The sequence below is a fragment of the Sciurus vulgaris genome (assembly GCF_902686455.1).
Source record: "Sciurus vulgaris genome assembly, chromosome: 9".
Lineage (NCBI taxonomy): Eukaryota > Metazoa > Chordata > Mammalia > Rodentia > Sciuridae > Sciurus > Sciurus vulgaris.
The window spans coordinates 64,862,363-64,884,688 of record NC_136469.1 but is presented as its reverse complement, the minus strand read 5'-3'; the positions used below and the strand labels follow the sequence as shown (position 1 = coordinate 64,884,688).

Sequence of the window (22,326 nt, the reverse complement as noted above, 5' to 3'; positions counted from 1 at the left end):
CACACTGCTTTCCAGAGTGGCTGCACTAATTTGCAACTCCACCAGCAATGTATGAGTGTACCTTTTTCCCCACATCCTCGCCAATACCTATTGTTGCTTATGTTCTTGATAATCACTATTCTAATTGGGTTGAGATGGAATCTTAGGGTAGTTTTGATTTGCATTTCTCTTATTACTAGAGATGTTGAACATTTTTTCATGTATCTGTTGATTGCTTGTACATCTTCTTCTGTGAAGTGTCTGTTCATTTCCTTAGCCCATTTGTTGATTGGGTTGTTTGTATTCTTGGTGTAGAGTTTTTGAGTTCTTTATGTATTCTGGAGATTAGTGCTCTATCTGAAGTATGAGTGGCAAAGATTTTCTCCCATTCTTTAGGATCTCTCTTCACATTGCTGATAGTTTCCTTTGCTGAGAGAAAGCTTTTTAGTTTGAATCTATCCCAGTTATTGATTCTTGCTTTTATTTCTTGAGCTATGGGAGTCCTGTTAAGGAAGTTTGATCCTAAGCCAACATGTTGAAGATTTGGACCTAATTTTTCTTCTATAAGATGTGGGGTCTCTGGTCTGATTCCAAGGTCCTTGATCCATTTTGAGTTGATTTTTGTGCAGGGTGAGAGATAGGGGTTTAGTTTCATCCTCCTGCATATGGATTTCCAGTTTTCCCAGCACCATTTGTTGAAGAGGCTGTCTTTTCTCCATTGCATATTTTTGGTACCTTTGTCTAATATGAGGAAACTGTATTTATTTGGATTTGTCTCTGTGTCCTCTATTCTGTACCATTGATTTACCTGTCTATTTTGGTACCAACACCATGCCATTTTTGCTGCTATTGCTTTGTAGTATAGTTGATGTTCTGGTATTGTGATACCCCTTGCTTCCCTCTTCCTGCTAAGGATTGCTTTAGCTATTCAGGGTTTCTTATTCTTCCAGATGAATTTCATGATTGCTTGCTCTATTTCTGTAAGGGACATCATTGGGATTTTAATTGGAATTGCATTGAATCTGTATAGCACTTTTGGTAGTATGGCCATTTTGACAATATTAATTCTTCCTATCCAAGAACATGGAAGATCTTTCCATCTTCTAAGGTTTAATTTCTTTCTTTAGTGTGCTATAGTTTTCATTGTAGAGGCCTCATAACTATTAATAAATGCTCAAACTGCCCCATCTGCTTCTTCCAATCCTTTTGATACAACTCCTATAGTGTTGCCTGCTTTCTAATTTGAAAAGATATTCCATACTATCTCTGTTTATTTTTGGCCCATTCTAGAATCAGCCATTTCTCTAGAATTTTGTTCTCTTTAGTATAGAAAGAATAATTTTGGTGCTAGAATCATTCCTTCTCTAAGCAAACATTTATTGGCCATAAGCCAGGAACTGTTCCTGGTGTTAGGGGCAGAGCAGTGAACAAAGCAGACAACATGCCTGGCCTCAAGGTCTGGAGAGACAGCTGATTAACAATAAAAAGAATATAAAATACATCAGATGGTGATGAGTGCAATGACAAAAGATAAACCAGTGAAGGAGTACAGGGTCTGCTGACTTGGCAGGGGGTGGGTGCTGTTTTGTGTAGGGCATTCACAAAAACAACAGTGACAATATGGAAATATTGAGGAAATAGAAGTTACAGAGGCTCTGAATTAAAAGCATGCTGGTCATTTTAGAAGAATAGTAAGGCCACCACGTCTGTTATATAGTGGACAAGGGATCGCGTGGCAAGAGCAGGTCAAAGAAGTAGCTGGGATCAACTCTCTAAGATCTTAAGTTTTAGTGCTAGGTTAGAATGGAGCTATTGGAAGGGTTGGAGCAGAGGAGTAGTATGATATAATTTCATTTTTTCTGACTTCTGTGTTGGTGACAAGGGTGGAAGCAAGGAGATGTGTAGGCAGTCACTGTTGTAGTCCAAGCAAAAGATATTGGTGACTTAGACCAGGATGTACTGGGGAGGAGGCTCACATGATGTTGTCAGGTTATATGTTTTTTGTATTGTCATGAGCAATTCATCTTTCAACACTAAGCTTGCCCTCCTACGAAGTGATATGTTCAGTAATACAAAAACATTACATCCAGTAAGAGTAAGCTGCCTTAGAAGACATTAGCAATATCTGTTGTAACTAATGTTTGCTCTTTGAGATATTGTTCCCCAATTGATTTGTTATGTGTCCAAGTAAAGTCTGACATAATGTATTATTTTTTCACCTAGTATATGTCAGTAATAATAATTTTTAATGGTTAGTCAAATAATTATATTTAAACCAAAGAATCAACTAATTAGTGTCGTGCCTATTCATGTACAGTTTGACCAGGTGCTTAATACATGCATCATAATCTTCACTGCTATTTTAAATGTATTGGTTTAGAGTTGTCATTTAGGAACAGGAATCAAGATAACAAATAACAAATAACCCACCTTATTCTTAATATAGTTAGAAAATGTCCCAAGAATTCACACATTGTACTACCAGGAATTCTATTGATCTTAATCTATTTTCTCATGGAAAACGTTTTATAAAATATATAGCAAGTGCCTTTACACTTATGTGGAATATTAGTGCAGAAATTATTTGAGTAAACTTGATAATCACTTTATTAGGAACTTGAAATGATTAGAAAAGAAAATTAGGCCTCAGAATAAGACCATTTAAAACTTCTATTGAATAATTTGCTGAATAATGCAAACCTGAACCATCTAGCACACATGGTGGCACAGGCCTGTACTCCTAGAGACTTGGGAGGCCAAGGTGTGAGGATTACAAGTTCAAGGTCAGTCTCAGCAATTTGGCAAGACCCCACCTCAAAATAAAAAATAATAGAACTGAGGGTATAGCTCAGTAAGCACCCTTGGGTTCAATTTCTAGTACCAAAATAATTAAATTAAAAACCTGAATTATCTGCTTTGGAAAAAATGCAAGTAAGATCTTTCAAGATTAAAGAATTTTCAGTTTATTTTGCCAAATGAAATACCATAAAGAGGACTGGGATTGTGGCTTAGTGGTGGTGTGCTTGCCTAGCATGCATGAGGCACTGGGTTTGATCCTCAGCACCACATACAAAACATAAATATAGTTAAAAAAAAAAAAAAAAAGCTGAAATTCTTTTTTGTTTTTTAAAGAAATACCATGAAGATTTGGTGAATAACAGAAAGTGTTCTGTCAAATTAATGAATATTATGTAGTTCGATTTTTTAAAAATTCTTTGTCTCCAATTAATAATCTATAGTTCAAAAGAGATGCTTTTTCTTTGTAGTAAATTAAACTTATATGTGGTAAGCCAGGGATTTGTTGACTTTTTAAAAATTCTGATGTTAAACATGACAAATACTTTTAAAACTAGCAACTCAACATATTGTGCATTGAGTATATTTTACTTGATTAACTTGACAAATTTCTTTAACATGTACTGAGAAAGGTTTCTAGTACACTGCTAGGTTTCTCCCTCAGTTAATTGTGTTGAATTCATTTAGTGATGATTTTTGTGACCTTAGTTTTGGCTGTCATTGGGTCAAAAAACAAAAGGAAAGATTACATGTGAATATATGCCCTTCATAACCTTTAGAAGACTCATAAACACAATTTTAAAATTAATGAAAGTGAGACTGTCACCAGTACTGTTGACTTGGAGGTAGCTAGTGGGTTTTAATTTCTACATGACTTTGGTGCTGAAATATATTTGGCACAAAAGAAATTAATTTCCAAACAGGGTCCCAGTAGGGTAGGATTTACCCACAAAAGAAGTCAAATGTAATGAAAGTTGCTCCAGATTAAGGTTGAGAAGGAAATCTAGAGTCAAGAGCTCACTTCCTCCTAGTGTTCGCATTGTAACACTTTACTGACTCATTATTCAGTTTGAGTAAGTCATAGACTTTTTGTGACTTAGATTCCTACATTATGATGTGGAGCTGATTCAGTGCTCCTATTTAATGGTCTTACAAGAACTTCAAAGAAAAGTATCTTTTTATTACAAATAAGTAGATGGTCAACATTGAACTATCTGTAAAGAGTTCTGGTTTTTTCCTCCATAAAAATAGATTATCTTTACAATGGGTTTCATACATGAAGCATTTTGGTCACTGTGGTACCTATGGAACACTGGTTTGCTGTGTGTAGGAGTGCAGTTGTCTACAAAATGATAATGGAAGCAGGGCTCATTTGGCAGTGCTTCTCCTCTCCTGAGACCTCCCCTTCTTACACCTCCCTCTCCATGTGAGCAGAGGCCAGGGAGTTGGCACTTGACAGCTCAGAGCTCATTCCAGTGCTACAGTAGTGAGAAATTCAGACTAAAGAAATGAAACATCACTTTATTCATATGGGAAATAACTGTGCTTTGGAAATGTTCAGGACTCAGTAATTAACAGGGCTTGTATTGCTTTGTGTGCGGGCCAATGTGCTAGCAACACAGCAACAACAGAGGTGTGAGAATTTCTTTTATATCCAAAGTGGTTAAAATGGGGCAGTAACAGAAGCAAGGCTTTTCTTCCCCCAAAAGGAAAAGCAGTAGAAGAAGAGCCGTTTTATGTGTTTAAGATATGGTCACATGTTTCATGTGTAAGAATGACTACTCATGTTAAGTGAGTTAGTTCCCCATATACCTTCTGCTTGAGGCATGGGCCAGATGGGTATGTCCCATTTTACATTGACTGATGGAGAATTACTACACTCTTTTATTGCCAAAAATGTCTTAGTGGCTCAGCACTTTAAGGCTTATGCATAGATAATGTGGTAATATAAAGGCACATGGCAGATGAAAGGGTTTGACTTGTCTTTGAGTTCTGATTTCAGATTTTCCAGTGGGTAACTTTCCCATTATTGAAAATCCTGAAAATCCTGAACCTAATCCACATTTTTGAAATACCTTTTTCTGTAGTTTAAAAGCAAAGCAAAAAACAAAAAGTGATTTGGGGGACTGAGGTTGTGGCTCAGTGGTAGAGCACTTGCCTCCCATGTGTGAAGCATTGGGTTCGATTCTCAGAATCACATATAAATAAATAAAATAAAGATCAATTGACAACTAAAAAATATTTTTAAAAAGTGATTTGGAACCTTCCTTTACATTTAATTGATTAATAATTTTTCATCCTCTATTTGTAAGGCAGTCTCTAGTAATAGAAAGGAGTATGTAGTTTATACCTATTTCTAAGATTGAATAATTGAGGAAGGATAAATATTAACAGGATATTAATAAATAGTAAGTAAATTATACATGTGGTACACTTCTAGCCATGATGCTTAGAAGAGACTTTGGAGAAGAAAATGGTACTCATATGAGCCTTGCAGAATGGAAAACTTAAGTAGCAGTGGAGAAAGGGACATTTCATTGACTGGGAGATTGTAGAGGCAGGATCTGGTTTGGCATTCTCAAGAAACAGTGAGTAAAATATAGCATAGTGTTTAAGAACACAGACTAGAAACCCAGACTACCCAGTAACAAGATTGCCTTTTCTTGCTGTTATGAACTTGGACAGGTTTCTTAACCCCTCTTTACCTCAGATTCCTTATAAACTAAAAAAAGTGGCACTAATCATACTGAAATTGCAGGAAATTTTTGGAAAAAATGTGAGAATAGTGCCTTTAAATAGTATTTGCACAAGTTAAATATTAAACAAGTGTAATTTAGTATGATGGTGATGGTGATAATGTGTAGGGAAGGATAAAAAACAGTTGTTAGGAAGATCGGAGTAGGTTCAGTGAGTGATGGACTGCATACAGTTTGCAGGCAAGAGTCACAGTTTTACGAATAAGACAATATGATAAGAATAATGTTTTTGAAAAAATGTAGCATAACAGGTTGAAGAAGAGATTGGCAGCAGACATAATGATTAGGAGACTTGTAATAATCCTGACTTGAGGAATTCAAGACCAGAACTCAAATGATAGAGCATGGGTTTGGATTAGAAGTGAGGAACCAACCTGGGATCGTGTGCTGTGAAACATTGCTAAGGCCCAGAATGAAGCACCAGGGAAATTGGAGACAGATTGCTGTGCCCACCTAAGTGGAAGAATGCAAAATATAGAAATTCTTAGGAAAGACTGGTAGTGTATGCAGGAAGAATAAGTCCACTTTACATGTCTTAAAGACAGTAACCGTGTTTGGCATTGAAAATGTCCTTGAAAATGTAAGCCTAGATTAGAAACTAAAGAGCCAAAGATGGAGTCACATCCATCACACCATGGAGAGTAAATGAGATAAGGAGGAGGAAGCTGTACAAAGTGAATATTGCCGTAATTCTCTTTTCCAGTTGTGTGAAAGAAAGTGAGAACCTGAGAGAATGGAAACATGTTCCTGGTCCAGTGGACTTAACTTGAAACATGGGGAGTGGTGGAGGTCCCTGGCCTGTAAAAGTGCCATTTGACAGATGGAGTCCCAGGCCCAGCACTGCAGATGTGCTAAGTGTTCACAAATGCTGTGCTTCTGCATCTGTAATTGCACATCATAGCAAAACAGGCTTTATTCTGGTGAAAAAGAGGTAGCTACACAATTCTCTTAATCTTACCCTTTCCAGTATAGATACTGTCAACTTGTGTTGGTATATATGTAAATATGTCCATCTATAAATACATACTGTTGTTCATTTTAAATGACTTTTGTGTATTTTGTTGATCATTTAAAATGATTTAATGTGTGTCTTTTCTCTTCCATTATATTTTAATGGCCTATGGGTAAGGAGAAGGCCTTCTGCTGGTTTCATTTGCTTGCAGTTTTCACATGTGTTCACTTATGTGTCAATCCCAGTTCATTCATTCATTCATTCATCTCAGACATTCTTGCAACTGCAAGAGTGACGAATTAGACAGTTCTTGGGAGCAAATTATCTAACTGGGAAGAAGAGACACACACGTATGCAGTAGAAGCAGTAACAAAAGACATTCACAGAAAATTATGGAAACATAAAAGAGAAACATTGGATCTAGATGGTATGGAAGGAGCCATGGATAGAGGTGGTTCAGAGAGGGTTTCTCTTGAGCTCAATCTTAAACAGTAAGCAGTGGTTACTCTGCAAAATAGGAAGGAAACAAAAAAATGACATAACTGAGAGTAAACCCAGTTTGTGTGTAGATAGCCCCATTCACAAGAAAAAGTGAGGCAGTTTGGTGTTGAAGCATTAAGTGAGAGGCAGTGTGGGGGAAAGATGGGGTTGTGGAGCAGGAAAAAACCACTGGAGGGATTTGCATATAGTGCTTAGAGGCTTGAACTTACTGACCACGAACAAATCTTGAAAGGCTGTGCACAGAGTTGTTGTTGGTTAAGATTTCAGTCTTAAGTGGCAGTTAGGAGGGTGAATTTAAGGAAGACCAAGACATTTTGGCAGATAATCCAGAAGATATTGAGAACCTGAGCCAGGACACTGTTGTAGGAATGGAGAAGAGGGAGCAAAATCAAAAACTGTGTGTGGTATACAATCAGCAAGACTTGTTATCACCAAAGATGAGGAGAGGAAGGAACAAAGATGATTCTAGGTAGCCACCTTATATGCTTAGGTAACTGATTGCATAATCTATTTAGTACAGATTGAAAGAGGGGAAATAGTTTGTTTTTATCTTCAGTGCATTGAAGTTTTTAATATGCCCATGATAACTTTGGAATTAAGTCTAGTTAATGGCTAGTAGAGATTTCTACCTGTCTAGAAATATATCAGCTTTGTTATTGACCTAGCCAAAGCTCCTCTTGGAAGCAGAGCAAGCATCCAATGCATACATTTGTCATAACTCTTCCACTGTGTTGTAATCCTATTTTTCTTTTATACTCATCTGTGCAATCAGAACCCAGTGTTTGGGTCATAACTTTATCATAAATATGAGAGTGAGTGGGTGAGTAGGTGAGTAAATAGATAATTTTAAAAATCATTTGATTCTCTGGAGAAGTTTTTATTTGACCAATTCTCATTCTGATTCATCTGTGTTTTTAACTCCCAGCACCTTCCACTGGAAGAATCTCAAACAGTGGGACTCCTTCAGGAGCAGGGGCACCAGCCAACTCCACTGCAGGGCAGCCCCAGCCAAGTGACCAAGATACTTTAGTGCAGAGAGCTGAGCACATTCCTGCAGGGAAAAGAACTCCAATGTGTGCCCACTGTAATCAGGTCATCAGGTTGGTTATTTAGTTTTTGAAATTTTCTCCAAAGTATTTGATACCAATATTGTTTTTTTAAAAAATATTCTATAATATTTGCAATTTTATTAGTAAAAATATTCTTGCCATAATTCTGTATAATAGTGTTGAAGCAGATAAATGTAAATGTATGTTATGACCTATTTTAATTAAAAGTAATTCTGGGCTTGGTAAAAATAAAAATAAAAATACCAATCGTTCAGTTATTAATTCCTATCAGAACTAAGGAAAAATAGTGATTAATTTGGCCCTTCAGATAATAACAGGATTTTAAGACTTGAAGTGATCCTGAAGATCATTTATCTCAATTTTAATTTACAAATTATAAAAGTGAGGACTTTCATTTAGATGAAAAATAACTAGTAGCACAAAGAACTTTAAGCCCTAGAGAAAAGATTAGATTTTCAAATACCTAAGCATTGAAAGATATAATTACCTTAAGATTTGTTCATAAATGCTCTAAATGTTAGATTAGGATATAACTGCCTCTTTAAAATATGTTTTGCCCAAATCTATTTTACTGTGTCTTAAACTGCCAAGAAGGGAAAAATGTACAGAGATCTTAAGTGAGTGTACTATTCTGGAACTTATTAAATCTCTTAGCACTTTTAATAGGTGGCTTTTAAAATTTTGTGAGGTGTAGGCATAATGGCTGATTTGCTCATCTAAAGGACCTTGTTGCCTTGTTGACAGTAACAAATAATTGTTTGAAATTATCTCTCATTCTCTGTTCTTTTCTAAATCATCCTGTTTTGAAACAGTAGAAACAATGGCTTCCCTGAAGTTGAATAAAGTTGACTTTCTTATATATTCCCCTCCTCTGGTACATAAATATTGCTTAGTGTAATATTAAAGTGGAACCCAGGAAGCCTCAGCACTTGAAGAACTCTTCTCATTAACCAATTATTAATTAAATAATGTGACAAGAATATAGCACACAGTACAAGATTAAAAATAAAATAACGTTTTTATTTTAAGTATAGTCAGGGTTCATTGTGACATTTGAAATAGAAAAGCAGTCACCAAAAAACAAATTCATATATAATCTCACCTCCCAAGATAACCATTATCAATACTTTAGTTCATACTTTTAAAACATAAAGTCAGATAGCACCTTACAGAAATGGAATCATAATATGGTGTTTTATAAATTGATACTTTTCATTTAAGTTGTATCATTCAGAGTGAAAATCTGCTTAATAAGAATTAGCCAGTTAGTAGTGGTAGTAGTGATAGTATGTATGAGGAGGAGGGACAAATCAGTATAGGTTTCCAAAGTCTGTCACAGCGTCCACATACAGAAAACACTCAGTAGCTTAACTGCACAGACTATACACAACTCTAGGCCAATTCCTAGTTCAAGTGAATTTGGTTAGAGTGTCAATTTGGTTACTCATTTTCCTAAAAGGTCTTCAATAGAGTTCCTGTCTTGCGGAGAAAAAACTAATATGAAATCTAATATCTGCTTTATTCCAGTAAAAGAAACAATGTAATGTTTTTAATTATTACCATTTGTTATATATTTGGTTTAATATTAACAAAATATAAAAGTGAACTCTGATTTATTACATAGTTATAAGTTTTTGTAGTACTTTGGTTACCTAGACTGGTGTTTAGAGATACTACATTCTTAGAAAAAAAAAAAAAACTTTATGGAAGTAGAAATTACTGCAGTTATTTATGTGCTATTGTAAACAAGTACTAGATTCGTTAACAAAATGTTAAACCATCAGTTGCTGATTCATGTTTTCTGATTATTAAATTCTGTGACATTCTACTATCACTACTACTAGTGCTTCTGAAAAACTTAGTAGGGAGAAAATATGAAGATAAAAGTAGAAATTACATTCACCACCCCTACCTGCCTTTTTTTCAAAAACTGCAACCTGGCCTGCACAGACATCCTGCCATATGAACTAAGTATATATTATACTAATAAAATGAATGGCCATCACTTGTTGCTCCTTCATCTGTTAAATTTTATATTCTGTATTGTCCAGCACTTGTTATCACTTAAGCATTAAAGCTTCATTTACTGAGGAAGTTAATAGGAATGTGGATTAGTTCATGTCAAGATCATGTAACAATAATTAACATAACACATTTGCCTAGTGTTCAAGTGCTAAAGCAGCTTGAATAGACTGTGGTCAGTTCAGAGACCTGGTCAAACCATAATTCTAGTTCCCAACCTCAGTGTCAATATTACTTACCAAAGCAAAGAGGCATTAGATCAAGTGACATTCTCTTGGACACCTGTTTTTAAAATGAGCTGCAGTTGCAAGCTTAATATTTCAACACAGAATATTATACCCTAGCAAAATCACTGAGAAGTGAAAGGTTTTAGAATTTATATTGTTAGTTTTCCATCATATATTTTATATTTATTTAATTCACATTGTTTTTATATTTACTTTTTAGAATATTTCTTATTTTTAAAAACATCTTTATGTAAAGGCAAACTAAGGAAACTTTTGTGTTTTATGGTTCTTTTTTTAAGAGTTGATTATTTTGGGGAAATGCTAAAAACCTGAATGTTAATATGAACCAGTTACCTTTATAGAACATATTCAGTTTAAAATATTAGATAATCTTATTTGGATCAAATGTTTTTGATTTAATTGAATTTTTGAAAAGTTTGTGGATGTTTTACCTAAGCTATATGGAGGCATTACCTTGACTAGTTACAAATGGATAGGCAGTTTTATTTTAGAAACTTCTACTGAAGCTTTAAGTTTGCTATGGAACATTTCCAATCCATTTACGATAGAAGTCCCATTTCTTCAATTCTTATGCTTGTGAATAGATTGACTGTTAGAGGGCTGGTGTAATTGGGAGCATAGGAAATCAGACTAATGTATACAAAACTGGGTTTTAGTTTTCCCAGTGGAATGGGCTTATGAACATTCTAGCTTATTTCTTGAGTGTTATATCTAGTGGCATTAAAATCCATTGGCTATTTGTATTATGTGGAGTTAACTGAACCAATTATGTTTAGCTTCTTAGCATCTTTGTGAAAGAAGTAAAGAATTTATGGTGCTTGAATTTCTTCCTTGATATGCAGTGCTTTAAGAAATAGCCACATTACTATGGCTCTGTCTTTTCTTGTAGTGCAGCACCAGATCAAATTCAGACAACCTGTTCTTCATCTCAGGGAAAGAAAGAATTTTAACATTGATGCTTTTTTTTTTCCTTGCTTGGTGATATTCAAACTTTTCTCAAAGGAGAGCCATCTCACGTTACCCCAAAGAGAAGTAAGCAGAACCCTTTGCCCATTTCATCATCCTTTCAATCTCTTAAGTACTCCCTTATTTATGGCTCTTAATTATTGTCCCTTCTGATTAAGGTTTTATTTGATAATAAAATGTTTCCTGGCTTAATGTGTTAGCCCTTGAATTTAAAGAAACAACTAAAGATGCTCACCACGATTTCACTATTTACTGAAACATTGAAAGGAACATAAATATTTTGCATCTCTATGACATAATATTATGCTACCATTGAGATCCTTAATGTCTACTTTGTTCTTAGAATAATCCAAATGTTGTGTTAGGAATTTTACCTAAATTTTTGTAACAATTGAGTGAAACAGTTGATATTTTACCCCATTTCACAGATGAAAAGTTTGATGCAAGGAGAAGTTAGATATTTGCCCAAAGTTGTACAGATAGTAAATGGTAGTACTTGAATTTGAGTATAGATCTAATTTTAATTTTTATTCATGTTTTAAACTGCCACTACATAGAAAAATGTTTAGAGTGCTTGTCTGGCATGTGTGAGGCCCTTGGTTTGATACTTAGTACCACTTATAAATAAATAAAATAAAAGATCCATTGACAGCCAAAAAAAAAAAAAAAAAAAAAAAGAAATGGACAGGGAAATAATACTGGAAAATACAAAAAAAAAAAAAAAAAAAAAAAAGAAAATACATACAAAGGTACATATTTAAGCCTGATAATAAAAACAGCTACTCTTTATTGAATATGATCGGTATCATGACAAGAGTTTGATCAGGTTCTGGGATTGTGGCTTAGTGGTAGAGCACTTGCCTGGCATGTGTGAGGAACTGAGGTCAATCCTTAGCACCACATAAAAATAGACAAATAAAGGCATTGTGTCCATCTACCACTAAAAACAATTTTAAAAAAGAGTTTGATCAATATTATCCTAATGTATCCTCAAATAACTCCATGATGTTTATATTATGCTTATGAGTACTTTTTAGATGGGAAAACTGAGGTTTAGATTAATTTGGCCAAAGTCACAAAGGTGATTAGTGATACAACCAGGATTGAAACCCAATCTCTTTGATCCTGAAATACAGTAACTAATTAATTCAATATTTAGCGTCCTACTGGGTCTAGGCATTGTTTTATCCCCTTAGAATATAATAATAAACAACACATACAGCCCTACTGCTTTAGAAAAAAACAAAAGGAATTATACCCAAAAGTTATCCCTGGTTGACTTGATGTGGTGTCTGTTTCCAAAAGGAAATATGCCATTTTGAACTTTCAAAGTTATTGCACAAGTGTATGTATGTATTTGTGTTATGAATATGAATATACATACATATACACATACAGTCATATATATTACTGTATTAAATCAGAAAAAAATACTGTAAGAAAACCTGCCATTACTTAGGAATGTGGCAGGGTACTTTATTCATTATGTTGAAATGTATAAATGACAGAGAAATACTTAATAAGTAGGTTGAACAGTTAAATATTCTTACTCTCCCCCTAAAATGACTTTGTGTCACCTACACACATTCTTATACTCACAGTAGTGACCCAAGGCTACTCTTCAGTTTCTCAATAACACAGGATTGTGGTTATTCTACAAGCAGCACTCCACCTTAGGTACCACTGAGAGATAAGCAGAAGACATCTTCCCTAAAAACGGTTGCTGTCACAAACAGAATTTTGTTGCTGTTATGAACTGAATTTTGTTTCCCCAAAATTTATTTATTAAAGTCCTAACTCAGTGCCTTAGAATGTGATTATACTCAGAGGACATTTGTTCTTTGAAGAGATAAAATTAGATCACTACATTGGGCCTTAATCCAGTATGACTGGTGACATTATAAATGGAGGTGAAGACACTGACACACTGAGGGAAAATCATGTGAAGACAGAGGAGATGGCCACCTGTACACCCAAGGGGAGAAGCCTTAAAAGGAACCAACTCTGCCAACCTTTTGATTTTGGATTTCTGGCCTCCATTACCATAAGAAAAAGAAACTCTTGATGTTTAAGCCACCTGATCTGTTAAGGCAGCCTTAGCAAATTAATAGTTATACTCTAGTAAATAAAAAAAGCAAATAAACAATTAAATTAATATTGTATGTCTAATGGAGATTCATCTAGGATTGTACTGGTGCAAAGCAAAGCAAGGATTATCTAACTTCAACAAACCAATTAATTTGAAAGGAAAAGCAAGCAATAAAATTCAGTAGTCTACTTATCAATGCTTTTATATAAAAAACGTCCATTGTAAACTTTTGTTCAAATTGCCATATTGGCACTACAGTATATAAAGATTAAAATACATTCTCTGCCTCATATATTTTATCATTTGATAGAGTAGCTAAGACCCTGGCCCAAATGACCACAATGTAAACTTTGTGAGAGGTACATAATACTAAGTTATATACACATATATCCATATACCCTTATAACTGTAATAAGGAGTTCTGAATCATGGTACCTAGGGAAAGTCATGAGATAGCTATGGGATTTTTAACTGTCACAGTTGAAAGTTGAAAAGTTAATCTTAATTTAAAACCATTTATGGGAAACCACGAATTCTGTATCTACATATATGATTCTTTAATATCACGGTCTCTCAATCTCTGACATCCTCTACTTTAGTGATTAGCCACCACTCTTGTACTCATGTCCTACATTTTGTCTTTACCAGTAATTACAATTCCTCCATAATCTCATTTCCACACATCCTACTGCTTATGTTTCCACCACCACTCTGATGGTCCTTAGCTCACTGCTTATAAATGTTTCTTCTCCAGTTCCAAAGACCTTTGACACTCTTTTCCCCTTCCCCACCTAGAAACTCTAATCTATAGCTTCTAATTCCATACTTCCCTTTTTACCAAGCCAATTCCATAGTCAATTCTAATCCCTCCCTGCCATACATTCTCAATTCCTTTGTCCACCTTTGACTTTGTCATTCACTTAACTGAACTCCTAGCCTGAATAAAATCAGCTCCTGATCCACTGTGCCTACATCTGAACTGAAATTTCTGGAAGGAAACCCATAACCACACAAACCAGTCTCACTTTAAATTCTTGACTGTTAATCTCAGGTATATTATTAATGGTAACAAAAGTCTACTGTGTTTCTCTGGTATGTTTACTTTCCCACTTTCCACAAAAGCCATTTCATATCTTCTCCTTTTTCTTTTAAAACCTCTACTACTTCCTTTCCCATTCTATCAGCTAATGACCTTGATTTTTCTTTCATTATATTCTTTCATGTAGAAAAGAGAACAGAAAAAAAGACATTTAACATAGAGAAAATAAGTAACAAAATGGCTCTCATAAATCCTTCCTTATCAGTAATCACATTAACTGTAAATAGATTAAACACTAATTAAAATACAGAGTATGTCAGTGTAGATAAAGTTGAATAAGTATATGCTGTCTGTAAGAGATGTAGTTTAAACTAAAAAGACTCAAATAGATTATAAATAAAAGAATAGAAAAAGATTTATCATTGCAAACAGTAACCAAAAAAGTGTAGTAACCATACTGATATCAGATAAAACAGGCATTAAAATAGGAAGTGTTCTTAGAGACAAGAACATTTTATAATTATAAACAGTTTAATCCATCAAAAAGTTATAATGATTACAAATATATATTCCCCTAACAACAGAGCCCCAAAATAAGCCAGAATTAGCAGAATAGAAGCCAGACATGATGGTACATGCTTTAATTGTAGACGCACACAATACCTTTATTTTATGTACTTCTTTATTTTTACGTGATCCTGAGCATTGAATCCAATGTCTCACACATATGAGACAAGCACTCCACCACTGAGCCACAACCCTGGCCACTGGTGCATTCTTCTAATCCCAACTACTTTGGAGACTGAGGCAGGAGGATTGCAGGTTCAAAGCAAGCCTGGGTAACTTAGTGATACACTATCTAAAAATAAAAAATAAAAAGTGGGGGCTGCAGTGTGACTCAGTGGTAGCACACTTGCCACTTGCCTAGCATGTGTGAGGCACTGGGTTCAATCCTCAGCACCGCATAAAAAATAAATAAAATGAAGGTATTGTGTCCATCTACAACTAAAAAAAAAAAAAAAAATTTTTTTTAAAAAGTGCCAGGGTGTATGTAGCACAATGGAAAAGTGACCCCTGGGTTCAATTCCAGTACCACCCTCCCCCCCCCCCAAAAAAAAAAAAAAAAAAAAACTAATACACTTAGGGATTTATATCTGTATAATCCTTTTTCTTATATATGGTAATCTAATGTTATGAGGTGCCTCCACTCAGGGGGGAAATTTTTCTGGCATATACATCAGTAGGTGAATATCTTGAAGATTATATGGTTATACTAGAATTCTGCCTGTCACCCCTTCTCTTTCAGTCTTCATCTTCCTGGTAAGTAGCATCTCTTTTCTCTTAATTGTTCAAACTTTTTATAACTTATATCAGCAAATCCATTTGGCTCTAACTTCTAAATACATCCAGAATCTGAACAATTGTCATTGTTTGTACCATTACCCTGATCCAAGCCACTATCATCTCTCACCTGAGCTAATAGTTATTTTCTCACTTTTCTGCCTTTGCCCCCACCCCACTGATTTCTCGTTGCTTGAAAAATCTTGATAAAACAAATCGGATCATGTCACTCTTTGACTCAAAACCCTATTTGCTTTCACTTGTAAGAGAAGAATCCTGACAATAGCCTAAAAGCTCTACACAAGTAACCCTACCCAGCCCCACCTCATTTTCTCTCTGACCTTATTATTTGCCAATTCCCCTTTTATTTCCTCTACTCCATACACACAGGCCTTCCTGCTGTATCTCAAACACCTCAGGGGCCTGGGATGTAACTCCATGGCAGAACCTTTTCTAGCATGTGCCAAACCCTGGTTTCAATTCCCAGTACCTTGAAAAAATAAATTAAAAAATGAAACACCTCAGGCTCCTTTTACTTGCTCTTTCCTTGGCCTGGATTCTCTTTCTTAGGCATTTCAGTGGTTCACCTTCTCCTTAAGGTCTTTACTCAAAACTCAGTGGGTCCCTACCACCTTTTTAAATTCTCCCACTGCACCCTTATCCCCACATACAGTGTCCCTCTCTCCTTCTCTGTTGTGTTTTTGTCCTCAACCCTCAATATCTAACATGCCATATATTTTATTTTCTTTTTTGTCTTTCTCCTCCACATTAGGATGGAAGTTTCATGCAAGCAGGTCTTTCCCCTACCATATTCCTTGTTCTTGGAACAATGCCTAGCACGTTCTGCATTTAGTAAATTTTTGTTCAATTGACGAACGACCTTTTTTAGTAGGTTGCATGTTAATATTGCTAAATTGAAACTGTGTCCCATTCGTCAAATCATAGTTCTCTTGCTTTTCTAATTTTATAACTATCTCAACATAAAGAATTGACTCTCCAGTATACTTTTTAAAAATTATCAGTTAAAATTACCTTCTTTAGAACTTGTTCTCTTTATTTACTATTGTGTTTAAGCTCATTATACCTATGAGTTTATTCTTGAGGAGCAATTTATTTATGCCTTTAAAATATAAAACTATAGCTGGCCTCACAACTCTTTTAATGCATTATTTTATTTTATTTTAACTATTTTTAGTCATAGATAGATACAATATCTTGGTTTTATTCATTTATTTATATGTGGTACTGAGAATCGAACCTAGTGCCTCACCCATGCTAGGCAAGCACTCTACCACTGAGGTACAGCCCCAACCCTAATGTGTTATTTTAAAGGGCTACAAATTAATGATGATGTTCAATGAAAGTGGAACTTTTGTGAACATTTATTGTTATTTCTATTCTTGATAATTGCCATTCTGACTAGAGTGAGATGAAATTTCAGTGTAGTTTTAATTTGCATTTCTCCTATTGCTAGAGATGGTAAACATTTTTTCATATATTTGTTGATCTATCATATTTCTTCTTCTGTTAAATTTCTGTGCAGTTCCTTTGCCCATTTATTGATTAGGTTATCTGGGTTTTTTTGGTGTTAAGTTTTTGAGTTCTTTGTATATCCTGGAGCTTATTGCTTTACCTGAGGTACAGGTTGCAAAGATTTTCTTCCATTCTGTAGGCTCTGTCTTCACATTCTTGATTGTTTCCTTTGCTGTGAAGAAGCTTTTTAGTTTGATAAGATCCCATTTGTTGATTCTTGATTTTACTCATTGTGCTTTAGGAGATAAAGAAGTCAGTTCCTAAGCTGACATGATAGAGATTTGGACTTACTTTTTCTTCTATTAGGCACAGGGTCTCTGGTCTAATACCTAGGTCCTTGATTCACTTTGAGTTCAGTTTTGGAACACAAGTTTTTTAAATGTGGCTTTGGTAGATTTTTGTTTAACTTCTTTTGATGCAGTAAAATCAGTTGTTAATTCGCAGTGGTTAGACTTTGGAAGATTCTGGCTGTATAGTTCATCATTCACATGATCTTAGGAAAGCTGACTAACTTCTCTGATGTTTTCTTCATCTATATCATGGAATTAATTTCTGTCACTAAGGCTCTTGTGAGAATTAAATAGCAAAGGGAAGCAAAACGTATTTGTTTTTGAAGCTAAATCCCTTTTACCTTGTGCCTGTTGCAATTTGCAGTTCCTTTCACCTTTCTGTTTGTAAGTTTTTCTTTTTCTCTCAGTTCTTGCTTGGCATTCTTCCTCACCTTCCCTCCCCACTCTTTTTGGCATAAGTCACAGAAGATAAATAGGGTAAAGTTACGTACCATAGTTCTTTACTCAATCAATCCCATGCCTTAACTCTCTCTCCACCTTTCCCTTGTCCATCAACATGTATTTAGTTAGGGCTCAGGGTGTGGAGTACTGTAAGAGGTAGCTGAATATTTAATTCCAATTTGCAATATCCAAGCCTGTCCTTCAAGTTCACAATTGGAAACTCAATCCTACCTGGAACAAGAAGAACTTCTTTAGTGTTAATCCTGTGTTAATGAATTTGTTAAATTCGTCTTTGCTGACACAGAGGACACTTTCTTATACATAAGAGATTTTATTGTTTAATCTATGTATCACTTCAAGGGCATGCATGGGAAAGATGCTCTTTGAGTACAACCAAGGAGTATCAGGCTGGTGTTTGTCCTGAATGTGCAAGAACAAGGGTCATTTTCAGCTAATGTTTTAAAGGAACAAAGAAAATTTCTTTACTGTCTGGAATTCCTTTTACTATTCATATTCAAAGGGAACTAATAAAATAGTTTATAGTTACTCTTTTAATAGACTATAATTTTAAATGTTTATTAATAGAACTACATGTCAAATTTTTTTAAAGACTTTTTGGGAATACATGAAAATAAGATGGCCTTCTGAATTACCTAAGAAAGCAAAAGGATGAAAATCACGGATTGGACCATTAAAAATGAAGCTAGTGTTGAGACTGGGCATTATATACAATAATAACCTACAGAGTTGCCTGTGGTTTAGGATACTAATTTGGCTTTAAGCCTTCTAGAGGTCTATCAAAAAAGAAAGCTCATTTTGCAACCTATTTCACAATAAAATAAAAACTTTTGCTAGGAGAAGCAAAACTTTCTTCTTGCGAAAATCTGATAGGAATTTTTTAAGGAGTCCATGTGAGAAGAACTCTGTGATCTAAGAACACTCTCAACAACAGCTTACAGGAAAAGCAAAGGTGACTTCCTTAGAACTTTTTCCTCTAACACCTGTCAGTATAGGCTGATGTATGATACCAAGTACTGTTCATAAGAGGAATGATTCTGTGGAGCATGTAAAGTCCAAGTGCTTTGATTCATAGAACCCACTTCTTTCCTGGTCTGACTTAGTCTCAACATTTATTTTAGAAAATCTGGAAAATGGACTGTATATCCTTCAGTCAATGTACTGTTTTGTTGTTTTGTTTTATAGCAGTGGGGATTGAACTCAGGGTCTCGCTCATGCTCAGCATGTGCTCTATCACTGAGCTACATCCCCAGCCACTTAGTTAAATAACTTGTGTGTAGTGCAGCCTGTTATCCTAGCAACTCGGGAGGCTGAGGCAAGAAAATCTTGAGGGCTGACCTCAGCAACCTAGCAGGACTCTCAGTGACTTAGTGGTGAGACCCTATCTCAAAATAAAAAATAATAATAATAAAGGACTAAGGATATAGCTTAGGGGTAATGTACCCTTGGGTTCAATCCCCAGTACCAAAATAATAAAAATAATAACTGTTGTCCTTTTTCTCAGGTGAATTTCATCAAATATTTGGTAGAACTGATAGACATGTTTCAAGAACACAGTTTTTCTTTTTATTCCAAGTGCATACCATCACTTAGGTTTTGGTTGAATGCAGAGTTGAGATTGAACTGACTTCTTTTGAATACTGAGGAGCCAGATAAAGATACTGGCCTCAAGGAGCCATTTAGCCTATGGATGAGCTAAAGATGTGCCTTAATTAAAAAAAAAAAAAAAATTCAGCCTGATAGCATAAATTATTTTGGGTCTGAATATTCATGCAGATTGTAGTGTAAAACCCCCAAATTCTACCATGTCTTATGGTCTCAAAAAATTCAGCTTGGAAGATATTTTTAAATGTATATACCAGATACCTACCTGTGAAAAAGCTCAGAGGACTCGTAAAACTTTATCCAACTCTAAGCCACATAACTTCCTGATTTATCTTTGAAGGTAAACTACTTGCCAAATATATACTAAGAAAATCAAATGAGGGAACTTGTCGAATAGGACTGTTTATAAACCAGGTTAAAATGGTGACTTACTGAAAGTAATATATTTATTTATAGAAAAAAATGATCTGATCTGCAGCCCTTTTTGTTCTGGCAGAAATTAGTTAACAAAGGCATTCCCTGTTAAAACAAAACTATAGCACCCTAAAGTTTTTAAAATAATAATAATGTACTCCAGAAGTAAGAGTTTCTTGTGCTACCTTATACAAAATAGCACCATATCATTAATGAGAAACAAGTTATGAAAAAGTGGGTCACGAAAATACCCTCTTACATGACACAGAAAAAAAAACTTTTAATCATTCCTCAAGAGCCTTTCTACTTTGCAGACTCTTACAGAATTGAATACTAGTTCTTAAGAAACATCAATTTGTTCCCCCAAAGAATTGACCAATTGGATATTGTTATTGTTTGACAAACCCTTATGTCATTGTCAGAAATTTTAAAATGCTGCAGCTTTGAGATACCCATGGCTGTGACTTTTTCTATTAAAAATCTGCCTAGAAGTCTGCTGTTGGGTGCTTACTAAAAATTACCTGTGCTCACTCCATGATGGTGTTGGATGGTAATGAGATTAAAAGCAGACTATCAGTTGACCTAGAGCAATAAACTAGAAATTAGGAAGTTCAGCTTCTGGTCTTGACTCAGTCAGTGATTTTGATATTTGTCATATCTTTTGAACATTCCGTATCTCAGCCACTCCATCTGTTAAACTGAGTTTGTAATAACTGCCCTGGTCAATCTCACAGGAATGTTGCATGGACAAATTAGATAAGTGTAAAAGTGCCTTGGAGGTAAAGCCACTCTATGAATAAAGATTAGTGTGATGTAGCTACTGAAAAGTGTGTTGCAGAGACTAGAATGGTTCATCTCTGCAGGCTTCATGACTAGATAAGGCTTCATAATGGATTCCTGTCAAGCAAACCAAGCCCATCTTATCAGTTCATGACTGTATAGTATTTAATGGGGAAAAACATCTCTTTACAAACATTTGTTACCATGATACAAATGTGCATTAAAAATTTGTCATGTTTAGGGAGGTGGGGAGGGGAGGGTTGCTAAATAATGGGTGTAAAATTTCAGCTACATAAGATGAATAAGAGCTACTGTACAACATTGTGGCTATGGTTAGCAATACAATGTTGCACACTTAAGAATCTGTAGAGAGTGAATCTCATGTTAAATGTTCTTAAGAATCACAATAAAACAAAAATATTTTAAAATCAGTCTTAATTTGAATTAGATAAAACCTTTCCGCCAGTATGGTGGCACACTTGTAACCCCAGCTGCTCAGGAGGCTGAGGCAGTAATATCATAAGTTCGAGGCCAACTTAGTGAGACCTTTTCTCAAAATAAAAAATAAAAAGGACTGAGAATCTGAGGATTTCGCTCAATGGTAGACACTGCCAACCCCGCGCCCCAGATTCCACAGAAACAAAAACTTTCCAAGTGGCTTCAAACAACCCGTAATGTACAGTTTATTGTAATTTTGGAGGGTAAGAATTTGATGTGTTTAATAATGTTAATCTGTATTTATATGATACGTGTGATACAGTGTGTAAGAAAGAGACATTCCCTAGAATATTTTCTTTTCTTGGGTAATAAATATTACTGTTTTTAAGACTGTGGCATTACCAAGTTGAGATTTTTTTCTTTTATTTTCTAGAAATGTCAAACTCTCATCTTTGCAAAAACCATGTTGTTTTTCTGATTGCTTTGTAGTCTGCCCCAGTTAGTGTCCTCATTCTCAATTCCAATTGTGATGCAGACAGATTGACTCTTTTGCAGTTTATTAAAACATACCTTGGAATCCCATGGAGATAGTAAAAGGAGGGAAGGCTGACTTTTCTCGAAGGATCCCTAAGTGCTCTTACTCCTCTTCCCTTTTCTATTCCCATAAATGCGCAGAGAGTTCCTATGTAGATTTACAGCACCCCTGTGTTCAGTCCTTGAAAAGGAAAATAAGCAAGTATTTGATTGGACATTGCATAAAAGAGGTCCTATCCAGACTATCTTTAAAAACTTTAATCCTTGAGCCAAGCTGCTCACTTTTCTTCTGGCAGGGGACCATTCCTAGTGGCACTGGGGAAATCTTGGCACCCAGAAGAATTTAACTGCGCTCACTGCAAAAATACAATGGCCTACATTGGATTCGTAGAGGAGAAGGGAGCGCTGTATTGTGAGCTGTGCTATGAGAAATTCTTTGCTCCTGAATGTGGTCGATGCCAAAGGAAGATCCTTGGAGTAAGTATTAGAAACTGCTCTTTTATTCTTAGTGAGT

General features: G+C 35.2%; 1 protein-coding gene and 1 long non-coding RNA gene across 18 annotated transcripts in view; one reads left to right on the top strand and one right to left on the bottom strand.

The window, feature by feature from the left end:
• LOC306670175 overlaps positions 1-22,326 on the bottom strand; it is a 165,812-nt gene that overhangs the window by 91,147 nt on the left and 52,339 nt on the right. The window lies entirely within an intron of this gene.
• The window catches only part of PDLIM5 (PDZ and LIM domain 5), a 225,055-nt gene that overhangs the window by 192,453 nt on the left and 10,276 nt on the right, over positions 1-22,326 (top strand). For all 17 annotated transcript variants that reach the window (XM_079154759.1, XM_079154748.1, XM_079154752.1 and 14 more), the window contains 2 exons: positions 7,910-8,084; positions 22,109-22,289. In XM_079154759.1, coding sequence (XP_079010885.1) covers positions 7,910-8,084; positions 22,109-22,289 — 356 coding nt within the window. The remainder of the gene's footprint in view (positions 1-7,909; positions 8,085-22,108; positions 22,290-22,326) is intronic.